Source organism: Carcharhinus amblyrhynchos, chromosome 4 (genome assembly GCF_965287045.1).
Source record: "Carcharhinus amblyrhynchos chromosome 4, sCarAmb.v2.hapA, whole genome shotgun sequence".
NCBI classification, from domain to species: domain Eukaryota; kingdom Metazoa; phylum Chordata; class Chondrichthyes; order Carcharhiniformes; family Carcharhinidae; genus Carcharhinus; species Carcharhinus amblyrhynchos.
In genome coordinates this window covers 25,792,789-25,805,418 of record NC_137327.1, presented here as the reverse complement: position 1 = coordinate 25,805,418, position 12,630 = coordinate 25,792,789, and the positions used below count along the sequence as shown (strand labels likewise).

Genomic DNA, 12,630 nt, shown 5'->3' with positions numbered 1-12,630 from the left:
TTGGCTGAGCACCAAATCCTCCATTCTTGCTGGCCCCAGTGGTGGGGCGTATGAGATCGGAGAATTCCAGCCTCTATCTATTCTAGGTGAGGGCCTGCATCCATTTCTTCATTTTCAAGTGAGTCAGCAACAACACTGTCAAGGAAGCAACTGCAAAATACAACCAGGGGCCAATTAAGGTGAAAATTGGAGCTTGAGTGAAACCAATGCAGTTTATTGTATCTTTGTTGTAAAATGCAGCCCATTTTAAATTGAGCTTCTATCTATTTGTACAATCTATGCCCCCGACCAATTGGCTCCACAGCTATAAAGTTAGTTTTATTCTCTATCGAGTAAATTGAAAATACTTCCCCTCAAGTGTATATTCCACCATAAAGAAAACTGTGTAATGTGATCACTGGACTAGAAATTACTGCCTGTTTTCTGGATGGAAAGTGGCCATTTTAAAGGGCAGTAGCCTAGGCCCTAAGAATGCCTGAAAATAACATGCTAGCCTTGTATATGCTTTCTGGCCCTGGTGGAGATTCAGCTGCCCTGAGTGCAGGAGGTTTTCTGTGCGTGCTTGTAGTGTTAAAAGGCATCTTCTATTTTTTAAGAAGATTTATGTGCAGCACTGGTTGCTGACAGTTGCTACTTCCATCGCCCACCCACCTGCCCCCATAAACCCCTGCGGGTCCCGCCAAGGGCTGCACCCACTAAGCCCAAAATTATTTCCCCAAACTGAGCGAGCTCCAACTGAGGCACCACCAGCTGGAGCTCAATTACTGAAATGAAGCTGTTGGGGGAAGTGGGGGAGGTGGGGGAAGGGGGCGGATGGACAAGAGTGGACCTTGAACTTCTTGTTTTATAGTGGGGGCCGCATGTGTGAAGTAAACACCAAAATCCTGTGTCCAAGCCCATCCTTCCCACTTCATTGGGGCTGCCTGGGTCAAGGCCATTGTCTGCATCAAAGGAGGTGTAACCAAGGATTGGGGAACTTTTAGATTAGGTGTTCCCCCAACCCTGGGCTGATAATCTTCCAGCAAGGCAGTGCGCCCAGTGAGAAGGTGTGTCACAGCCTGCAGGATAGTGACTGGGAAAAGCAACCTGGACTTCCTGAAATTCTGAACCGTGGGCCCCTTTCTGAAAGGAGCTTGGAAATGTATGCCTGTCGGTGGGCAGCACCCCTCCTGTTCTGAAAGCAGTTGAACATCTCCAACCTGCAATGTACCCTGATTTGTCCCTAATGGGTGCAGGCACCAGACAGGATATATTATTACTGAGCCCAGAATGATGAGCAGGGTCAGGAGCAGAGAGTCCCCATTGACTGTAGATTTTCAGGGCAAGGTTGTTGTAGCTTCAAGCAGAGCATTGCAATCACAGTCAGAAAATTGAAATTGTTTCAGATGATATGGAGAACAGTCCCAGTGGTATGTTAAACATGCTTTCCTGGGCATTACTTATGTCGTCTAAATGTTTTACATAATCTTCGACTGATAGCCAGAGAAACTTTTTCTATTTCACTCTTCGACGTTGATTCAAATTATCTTAGATAAAGGTCGTATTTTAAACAACACTAAAGTACATCTGGCCTTTAGCTGTAGATTTACATTCTTCCATTTTGATGTTGGAAGCTTCCTCCTGCTGTGGCTGTTTATCACCTTGTGTCTTGCCATTGACTTCAGGGCTCCCACTGATCGGAGCTCGCACTACACTGTAGTTAAGGGGAGTTGAGTACAAGGTACGCGGCTGAGTGTCGTCTCGGCTACAATTGCACAGTTTTTTGAAAGCAGATCTGAATTTCTGGGACATTAGATTGTAAATGACAGGGTTGATAGCACTGTTAGCGTACACACACAGTCTGCAGAATAAAAGGAACCAGGCATTTTCATATTGCTTGTCTATGAAGGAATTGACCACCACTATTGTTCTGTAAGGCATCCAGAGCAAAGCAAACAGAATAACCACCACTGCCAACATCTTAGTGACCTGCAAGGAATCAAATCCATACATTGTGTTCAGCCTTTTAGGTTATCTTGAATAAAATGCACTTTGTTTCAGGAAGTTTCTTGCAAATCTTAAGCTATGGTAGCACAATTTGGTGACAAATTACATGAACTTCCTTTGAAAGTAAACTTTTGCAAACATGATTTAGACATACCTTTGTCATTTGAAAACTTGGAAATGTATTGAAAAGTGAAGTTATTTTCCAACGACTAACATTAATTAATCTGCTTTCCATCATTTTATCTAACTGTCTCAAACCAGCATTCAGTGTACAAGACTATCAAAAACTTCAGGGGTGGGCTGTACTGTCCTCTCTAGTGGCATGTTTGGAAGCACAGGGAGCATTTAATCAGATCAGAATGTGATGGGTGAGCACCTCGTCATCTTCCTGTCTCCATCTCGATTAAGTCCAGTGCAGGAAGGCCTGTGGTCAACTTTCCTGCCCCATTGCCAATTGAGGCCTTTTGGTGGGCAATTAAGTGCCTCATCCTGCTGCCTCTGGTATTAACCCAGCAACAGGAGATATGTTGCTATGTGGCATAAGTGACAAATAAACTTACTATTTATGCTTATCCTTCCCCAGTAGAATCACCCCTCTTTCAAGTGGCTGATTGAGGGACCTGGCATTGTGGAAGGGCAGGGAGGATCCACTGAAAACCATACCCGTGGCATCATTGTCAACATCCCCCTGATTCCCCCACCCATTATTACTTACTGTGGCCTGGGCTGCTCTGTGATTCTGGGCCTGTGGTGCATGCCTTTTCTGCATGAGCAACCACCTTCCTATGTATAAGGGCCAGAGATCTCTGACTGGTCGGCAGCTTTTTGTAGGCATGATCCTCATCCACAATGTCCTGAACCCAGGCAAAAGCCTGTACTGGATACCCACCAGTTGATTGGCTCATTGTTTGGTTAGCCTTCCACAAAGGTGATAACATAGTCTGCTGTTGGCCCTCCAGCCAGCAGGCAAGACATCCATTAGCTTGACAAGATGTCATCCCATGCTTCCTTTCCCATATCATAGGCAAATGTGATCTTAGCCTAAGAGAGGCAGCAAGTGGCCTACTTTCAGACTTTCAGCTGTGGGTCTTTGCACAAAGCTACTAGCTGAAATGCAGCACGATCCCAAAATTCTATCCTCCTGATATATAGTTAAGATGGTACAATATTAGTTCCAGTTTGCCTGAAACATTGGTTTAACAACAATTCAGGTCATTGTACTACAATAGAACATCAAGGGAGAGAACTCCGTTCAAGTAGCACTGTCTCCCCCCTCAAAATTGGTGTCGATCTTGTTGCTAATATGCTGGTTCACGGCGTATGCACTTTAACACATAAATTTATGTTTTAGGAATAAAAAAACTGTAATAAAATCAGATCAATGCAATTAAAGCAAGTTTGGAGTCTATTACACTTAAACACTTGGGGCTATGTATTATTAGGAGATTAATAGCTAAAAAGGGAAATTCATAAAACAGCAGGTGAGCTTAGTTAGCTAAAGAACTAGAGATGTGACATCTGCAATGTTTGAAAGAACAGCATTCCGGAGAGATATGCTTGTTTTGAGAATTAGAACTGAATTAGTTTAAAAGCATTTAGTGAACTCTGAAAAGATGTAAATCCTGTTTACTTCATCAGGTCAAAGAAAACATTGGAAATGAGGAATAATTAATCTAAAGATCAGTTTAGGGACAACCTATAACAGGCTTTGTCATCATGAAGAAGGGTGAAGCCTAGGAAGGTTTTCTGATTTCAGTTTATTTAAACGTTGTCCTGGTAAAGGTTGTTGCAGTTTAGACCTTGTGCAGTTGGAAGTCACTGAGAGAAGATAACCAAAGTAAATGACAGTTAGATAGACCTGTACTGTCAGCAGAGTAAAAAGAAATGGGCTTCATCATTGACCATATAGACAGACAATGAGTAAGTGATGAACTCTGTTTGAATTTTCTGAGGAAACAAAGACGGCTTAGTTTGAAAGTAATGGAAAAATCAACAATGGCCCTCATAGAGTCGTGTGGCAAAAGAAAGTAACAAACAGGTTAACTTGGAAGTATTCAGAAAGTAACCAAAGCAAAAGACTAAAGCCTCCACAGTTGAGAGACAGCAAATGAAGCTTTTAACTCTGAGAATAGCTGGTGCTCTGGAGAATTGTACATTACTACAATTAGCTGGCACATTGTTTTGGCTGTTCCCAAATAAGAAATAACTTTTAAGTTATCATAACAAATAAGAGAATTCTTAGAGGAAGTAAGAAGAAACTTAAGGGTTTAGCATATGTGGATATAATCTATAGTGTTAACTTAATCATGATTGCTTTTTTTATTTGGTTCTTTTTGCAATTAAGTTTGTGGTTTGTTAAAAAAAAATTAAGTTTGTGGTTTGTTAAAGCGAAATCTCGCTTCAGGAAGTTTCTAGCAAATCTTAAGCTATTGTAGCACAATTTCTTTTGATCAAAATGAGATTTCTGCATTTCTCTTTAAATGTTAATGGTCTTTAAATGAATCATAAGTGAATGCATAAATTGACAATACAAAAATTAACTTCTTACCCAGCCTGATTTTGGTGAGGAAAGAGACAAACAATAAGTTAAAACTGGAGATGGCGTACCTAAGATACCATGATAAACTAAAGAAGCTGGAAAAAGACTCAGGAGAGAATATCTTAAAATTCTTGTACGAATAAACTAAACCCCAGCAATATTTTGCATTTCTGTAACCAGAGGCATGAAATCAAACTCAAAAGAAGGAAGATGAACGGACAGTTTTGACTGAACTATTTTATACAGATTCATCAAATTTAGCCTATTAGAAGGATTTGTGTTTTAGGTCCATTCAATCTAGAAAGAAGCATAAATGGGGTATCAGGTTATTCCTTCTAATATCCTTTAAGCCAGTCTCCTGAGCTCCACCTACGCAAACTCTAATTCATCCAGAGTTCCGCTGCTTACATCCTAGTCCATACAAGGTCTTACACTGCAAATGCATGACCACTTCCAACTTGAAGGAGAAGGGCAGCAGATCCATGGGAACACCACCATATGCAAGTTCCTCTCCAAGCCACTCACCACACTGACTTGGAAATACGTCACCGTTTCTTCGCAGTCACTGGGTCAACACCTTGGAATTCCTTGCCTAACGGCATTGTGGGTCATTCCACAGTACATGGACTGCAGCAATCAGGAAGACAGCTCACCATCAGCTTCTCTAGGGCAACTACGGATGGGCAACAAATGTTGGCCAGCCAGCGATGCCCATATCCCATGAATGAACAAAAAAAATCCAAGGCTACAGTAGCCTTCATTATATCAGTATGGTTCCATTGTCAATATTTCAGCTGTCTCTTATGATGGTAAAGAGGTGCCATTGCCAAACTGGTAGAACAGGGAGGCTTTCCTCGCTGACACTTATCCAGCAATCACTACCAACAAAACAGATAGACTCTAATTTGAATGTGGGACTTTAGTGTGCATTATTTTTGAAAGATAGGCATTCTTGTTCTGCAGACAGTACAGGGAAGAAAATGTATATAACTAGATCCTAGAAACAGCAAAGCACCAAATGGAGAAGGAAACCTGTTTTGATGGTATTGATTGAGGGTCAAATGTTTTTCAGGAACTTTAGAGAGCTCTGCTGCTCTCCTTTGAACAATGTCTAGGATCTTTTAACATAGAGGCTAACAGGGCCTCATAATTTCTCCTCTAGTCTGACAGTGAAATGCGAATCTGAAGGAAATTAGTATTGTCAAAGAAACAGCACTGGAGACGTTAATAGGACCAAAAACCAACAAATCACCTGGATGTCACTCCTCCATCCAAGGATTCCAAAAGAGATAGCTGTAGACATGAAGGATGCATTGGTTTTGATTCTAGAAAAGTCTTCAAGGCTTGGAAGGGAAAGCACTCAAGAAAAGAGGTAGAGTAAAACAGCAAACTGGAGGCCAGTTAGCCTGACATCAGCAGTAGGGAAAATGCTAGAAATGTGGTAATAGGTTACTTGGATAATCATAATGTGATTGGGCAAAGTGGACATGGATTTATGAAAGGAAAATTGTGTTGGCAAATCTGTTGGAACTTTTGGTAATTAGCAATACAGGCAAGAGGAACTAGTGGATGTAATCTCTTTGAATTTTCAAAGATCATTCAATAATGTGCCACACAAGAGGTTATTACACAAAATTAAGGTTTATGGGATTAAAAACACTAAATTAGCTTTGATCATAGATTACTTAATGAACAAAAACCAGGGAATAGGAATAAATTGGTTATATATGGGTTGGCAGGCTATAATTAGTGGGATATTGCAAGAATGACTACTTAGACTTCAGCCATTTATTATGGGAGTGTGTAACGTATTCAGATTTGCCGGTTATACAAAGTTTGGTGGGGAATGAAGCTGTGAGGAGGCTACAAAGAGGTTGCAGAAGGAAAGAAACAGGTTAAGAGGTAGTTAAGGGCAAAAATGTGGCTGATGAAATATAATGTGGAAAAATGTGAAATTAGATGGAAAAGCAGAATATTTATTTAAATAACAGAAACTGGGAAATGTTGATATTCACAGGGTCAAGGTTCACGAGGCTGATTCCTGAGATGAAACAACTAGACTATGTGGAGAGATTGAACAGATTCAGTGTCTTGACAGGATAGGTGCTGGGAGGATATTTCCCCTGGCTTGGGAATCTAGAACTGAGGATCGCAATCTCCAGATAAAGAGTCAGCTATTTAGGATTGAAACAAAAAGAGTTGTTTTACTTAAGGGGTTGTGAACCTTTGGAATTTCCTGTCCTAGAGAGCAGTGGATGCTCCACCATTGAGGATATTCAATCAGGGACTGATAGCTTCTTGGATACAATGGGAATCAAGGGATGTAGGGTTAGTTTTGGAAATATAACAGAGATGGAAGATAAGAATCTATCCTTTTAAGTGGTGAAGAAGGCTCAAAGGGTCAAATTCATAAAATAAGGGTTCAAGTTGTGAATACGGCTTGAACTATGACCTAATTCAGAGGCAAACATGCCACTGGCAGTTTTAGTGGTGTCAAAGATAAATGATCAGATGCCCATCTGGAGATCAAATATGACATTAAGTTTGCAAACATTCTGGTTCAGCCTCAGTCCATTCCCATGGGAAGGAATGGAGTCAGTTACGAGGGAACAGAGTTAGTGGAGTGGACTAAAGACAAGGGCTTCTGTATCTCAATATGTAGTTGGAGGAAATTTCTGTTCATTAAACTATTGGAAGTCAGGCATGCAGAGACAATGGAGGGATTGAAAGAGGTGATAATGAGGTAGCGCTGGATGGTGATTTCAGAGTACATGTGGAGAATAATGCTGTGTTTTTGGGTGATGAGGGACGGACCATGGAAAGATCCATTGACCTCGAATCGGATTTTCCAGTTTCATGGTGAGTGCGGCCAGAAAATCCCACCCAATAAATCCATGAGGCCCTCACACTTGTTGGAGGTGAAGGTAAAGGGAGGATGGTTTAGGGAGGTAGCTTGTGGTGAAAGAAAGGAACCACCTTTACTTTCCTGTGTGATTTTTGAACAGTAAGCAGTTTTTGTGATGGCGACCAGGATCCAATCATACTTTGATGTGGTCCAGCCCGATTAGGTAAAGGGTGCTTAAGCTAGTTTCTCCAACAAATATATTCAAACCTGTTTCCCTATACTTAAGGGAGCTGAGGCAAGGGGTTGGGTAGGGAAGCAGGAGAAATGACTGGGGGAATCACTAGGATGAGAAACTGTATTGGTTTTAATGGGCTCAAAGGTGGCAGAGAGAGGGTGATCTAACAGATCGGTTGCTGCAGAAATGTCATGATGACTTGTGAGCCAAAGGCTTGATAGTTGAGAATTGGAAAGTGCAGTGGGAAATGCTTTGCAGGAGTGCCTTTCCAGTGGTTAACACAGAAAGAAGTGGGGTTGGGAGTGGAGAAGAGAAAATAGGTAGAAAGTAATATCAGGAAGTGATGAAAGGTTACTTTATCAGTGATAGTTACAATGGAAATAGCAAGGCCACATGAGTTGGCAAGATTAAGGAGATTGCGAATGTTGGGGGGAATAGTGAATATGTAAGGAAAGATTAATGGAGGAAGTGAGAGCAGGGGCTCAGAGACAAGAGAGTAAGAAGAGTGGAGATAGAGATTGAAATCACCAAAGATGGAAAACTGCCTAGTACAGAGGGTGAAGAAGGAAAGCAGAGAGATACCTCAGTGAGAAAGTTTGTATGAAACTTAGGGGAGTGTTAAAAAAAGGTGAATCTTGAGTAATTGAACAAACGGAGATGGTCAGGGGAGGACAAATTGCCAGAAGTCAGGATGTGATTTAAAAATAAGGGCTGCATCATCACCATGGCAATTTGAGCGAGACATATAGTCTAAAATAAAGCCAGGCAGAGAAGTTTCATTAAGAGAAAATGTTCCTTACTGCGTTACTTGTTGAAGGGTGAAAATCCTTATCAAATTTTTCTTTTCATTTTCCACAGAATTTCAAATGTTTTTATTGACCTTGTACCATTTATTTACTTTCAGCAATCTCCCTCTTCATTAAAATGGTCACCACCAAAGGTCATGGAATTTCATGTAGCTTTCCAGACTAATAAAATCCAAAAGCTGAGGCTTGTCGAGTTCCCTGGAAGATGACATTACCTGTTTCCTGGATGAGATGGCCCCCTTGCTTGTCCGGCTGGAAGATTGTGAGCTGTTACTCTCTGTCCCGGGGCGCTCCTTCCAACGTTCCGTCCCCGTCTCAACTTGGCTTGGAAGAGGACTGAGGAAAAGGACTCGCCCAATCAGACCGTACAGCACTGTGGCCACAATCAGGGGTATCACGTAGAAGATGGTGAAATCAATGAAGTAGATGGGCAAGTATAGATTCCTGGAGACTTTGTAGCCGCACTCGGCATTCTGCCTGCTATTGATGTTGATATCCACCAAGAAAAACCACAGCATGCAGTAGAAGGAGGTAATTACCCAGAGAAATGCTAGGATTTTCTTAGCTCTGGAGACAGTGCACATGAACTGGGCTTTTATTGGATGGCAGATAGCGATGTATCTTTCCACTGTGAATGCTGTGATGGAACATGATGACACATTAATGCCCAAGTATTGGAGGTAGGTAATACCCAGGCAGCCCGCATGCCCATAGATCCATTCCTCAATCAAACTGTCAGAAATATTGGGTAACCCAGCAGCCACCAGGACCATCAGGTCAGCCACAGCAAGACTGACCAGGTAACAGTTGGTTGGGGTTCGCATGTGTCTGGCAGTCAGAACCACCAGGACCACCATAATATTCCCAATGATCCCAGTTCCGCAAATGGCCAACACCAGCAGCACCGAGGCAGCCTTGTACTCTATGGATTTGTAAATCAAGTCTGTCCCTGCGGAAGCTGCATTTGCCAGAGAGATATTAGTGGGGGTCAGAAATCTACTCACGTTTTTCATAGTGGAAAAAGAAGTCTTTCTTTCTCAAGGTTAAGAGGAGATAAGGGGTTTAACTTGGATGATGATGTTTCTGTGGCCCCACTGAGTGCTGAAAAATAAGCAGTTGCCATTGTTTACACTCAATATATTTTCTTCAAAACGACATTATTAATATATACACACTATATCAAAGTTGTTCACTTGTCTATCGCAAACTGATTACTTAACTCTCGAAAACTGGAAGACTTTCAAAAAGCATTTGTCGATGTTTCTAAAAACATCTTGAAAAATGATTGCTTCATGGATACTTAAAGATTGTCTTTATTTTAAAAAAGAGAGAACTTTCAAAGATTTGTTCAAATGTAATGCATTTGGAATCTATTTTAAAACAGAACCTTGTTGCATTCTTCTGTTATTGCTTCATTCATCAAGGTATGATTAATGTATTTATTCATTTACTATATAATACGATGATCCTGAAATCTACAAAGTCGTACGTCCGTTCAGCTGTTTATATCCATTGGTATTTTTTTAATACATTTATTCCATTCCAGAATGTTGAATATTACTTGTTGATTTTAGTTTCCTACAATAGATGGTTAGTTAGTAAATTATTAATGTAAGCATCCATAGTGAGTTGTGGATTCAAAATAGCAACTTTATCATTTGGTCACACATAAGCACCTCACATATAATTAACTATTAATTAGATTTAAAACAAAAACAGCTATAAACAGATTAGCTGAAGGTAGCTAACATCTCGGATTATCAACTTCCCTTCATGCTGGGAGATAATGCTAATACATTTGAAAAAAAATTATCCATAACCCTACTTGCAACTGCCTTTCTTTTTATTTTACAAGCAATGCAGTTAGTATTTCAATCAAGCGATTAAGGAATATAATCTGCACAATCAACAGTCTAGATTTTCGAATTATTAGCTATGTTGATTTGATGTATTTTGTAAGCTTCATTAGTCAGTTTTTAATTTACTGTACATGAACATTATTAATTTTTAAGATTTGGAATAGAAGGTTCTTGTCAGTTTCCTTCTTTCAAACTTGTACTTTTCCCCAAATTAATAGTTTTCTATGTAATAGCATACCTTAAAATAAGATCCACTGCATTGGGAGTAGTCGCTTTCTGAAAAGATTTGTGTGTATATCCTTGATTTCTGTACCTGGTGAGACAGGGTTTTATGGAGAAAGACTGCAGAGCCCCCTGTAGAAGACTTGTTACAATATTGTAGGCAACCAGCTCAGAAGTGGGTTGATATAGTCCCTTCAATCAGCCACTAGTCACATGCTTTTGATCTGAATTTATATTTGTAACCATAGTTACACAGCTTATATGCTTCCATGGTTACATTGCTTATATTCTTCCGCGTAATTCAACAATTTAGTCATCCAATGCCCATCAATTTCGAATCACATTGACTTTAACACAATGTGGTTATTAAGTCTTTCTTTTCCTTTGCTATTGCAGAGCCAAAGCTGGTTTCTAAACACATTGTTTAGTTGCAAATTATTATACATGCATTACATTATTATTTTGGTAAATTCTTTGATTATATTTCTACAATATAAGATGCTTTTAGTAAATAGACAACCTGTTGAACTTATTGAAGCTGCTGTTTTGCCTTCTCTCATGTATTACATTGCAGATAATTACATGGTGCACAGACTGATACCATTCATCATCCACTGTTTGATTTCACAGAACTTTCTGACTATCTGATTCATTAGTAAGTTTACAAAATAACCTTAAATGGAGTAACAGCAATACTAAAGACCCACATTTACCAGTGAAGAAGTTAATATATATTTTTCTGGTCATTTTAGAGATCAGTTTTGAAAGGCCTTTGTGGTGACATGAATTGCTATAGTTAAATTCCTTCATTGGTTATTTAACCCTTTTGGATACAGTGTGCTATTTCCAAACTACGTGCATGCTTTCTATAATATTGTCATGAACTGCATCTTCCTTGCTTTTAGCTGCTGTTGAGAAAAATGTTAATCATAAAAATTGGTTTGCCGTCAATATGAATAATTCATTATAAGATTCAATTCTGATCAGTCATAAACTAATTAAGTCTCCCTGGAAAATGTCCTCACTCTCTGATGCAGTATCCTAATGAGGAATTTGTGCTTCTGCACCGTTATTTTGTTTGTACACATAAGTAAATCTCACTAAGTATGGGCGGCATGGTGGCACAGTGGTTAGCGCTGCTGCCTCACACGCCTGGGATCCAGTTTCAATTCTGGCCTCGAGTGAAGTTTGCACCTTCTCCCCGCGTCTGTGTGGGTTTCCTCCGGGTGCTCCGATTTCCTCCCACACTCCAAAGATGTGCAGGTTAGTTTGATTGGCCATGCTAAATTGCCCCTGAGTATCAAGCAGGATTAGCAGGATAGATGCATGGAGTTATGGGGGCAGGGCCTGGGTGGGATTGTGGTCAGTGTAGACTCGATGGGCTGAATGGCCTCCTTCACACTGTAGAGATTCAACGATTCTAAATATCAGCCCAGTATGGATTGGCCTGGTTTCCAAATGGGTATGCAGCTTAGAGACCCGCTCACCAGCCAGGCTGAAACAGCAGTTCACAGGTATTTACCATTTATATAGATGATCTGGAGGAGGGAACCGAGTGCAGGGTGTCGAAATTTGCTGATGACACCAAGATTGGGGGAACGGCAAATTGTGCGGAGGGTGTGGAGAGTCTGCAGAAGGATCTAGATAGGCTGGGCGAATGGGCCAGGAAATGGCAAATGGAATTTAATGTTGGCAAGTGTGAGGTGGTCCACTTTGGTAGGAAGAATGGTAGGAAGGACTATTACTTACGTGGCGAAAAACTGCAGCAGGCGACGGTGCAGAGGGACCTCGGGGTCCTTGTGCATGAGTCGCAAAAACCCAGCTTGCAGGTGCAGCAGGTGGTCAGGAAGGCAAATGGGATGCTGGCCTTCATAGCGAGGGGGATTGAATATAAAAGTAGGGAGGTCTTGCTGCAGCTGTATAGGGCATTGGTGAGGCCGCAGCTGGAGTACTGTGTGCAGTTTTGGGCGCCACACCTGCGCAAGGATATTTTGGCCCTGGAGGGAGTGCAGAGGAGGTTTACTAGGCTGATACCGGAGTTGAGGGGATTGAGCTATGAGGAGAGGCTGAATAAACTAGGCTTGTACTCGTTAGAGTTTAGAAGAATGAGGGGAGATCTCATTGAGATGTATAAGATG

The 12,630-nt window shown here is 41.0% G+C and overlaps 1 protein-coding gene across 1 annotated transcript; it reads right to left on the bottom strand.

Moving 5' to 3' along the window:
• Window positions 1-1,199: 1,199 nt before the first annotated feature.
• LOC145342535 (thyrotropin-releasing hormone receptor-like) lies at window positions 1,200-9,424 on the bottom strand. Its single transcript, XM_080188094.1, has 2 exons — window positions 8,627-9,424; window positions 1,200-1,968 (listed from the first exon to the last, which is right to left on the bottom strand). Exons 1-2 carry the CDS (start codon window positions 9,422-9,424, stop codon window positions 1,546-1,548), a joined length of 1,221 nt encoding a protein of 406 aa, XP_080044220.1. The 3' UTR covers window positions 1,200-1,545.
• Window positions 9,425-12,630: the final 3,206 nt, after the last annotated feature.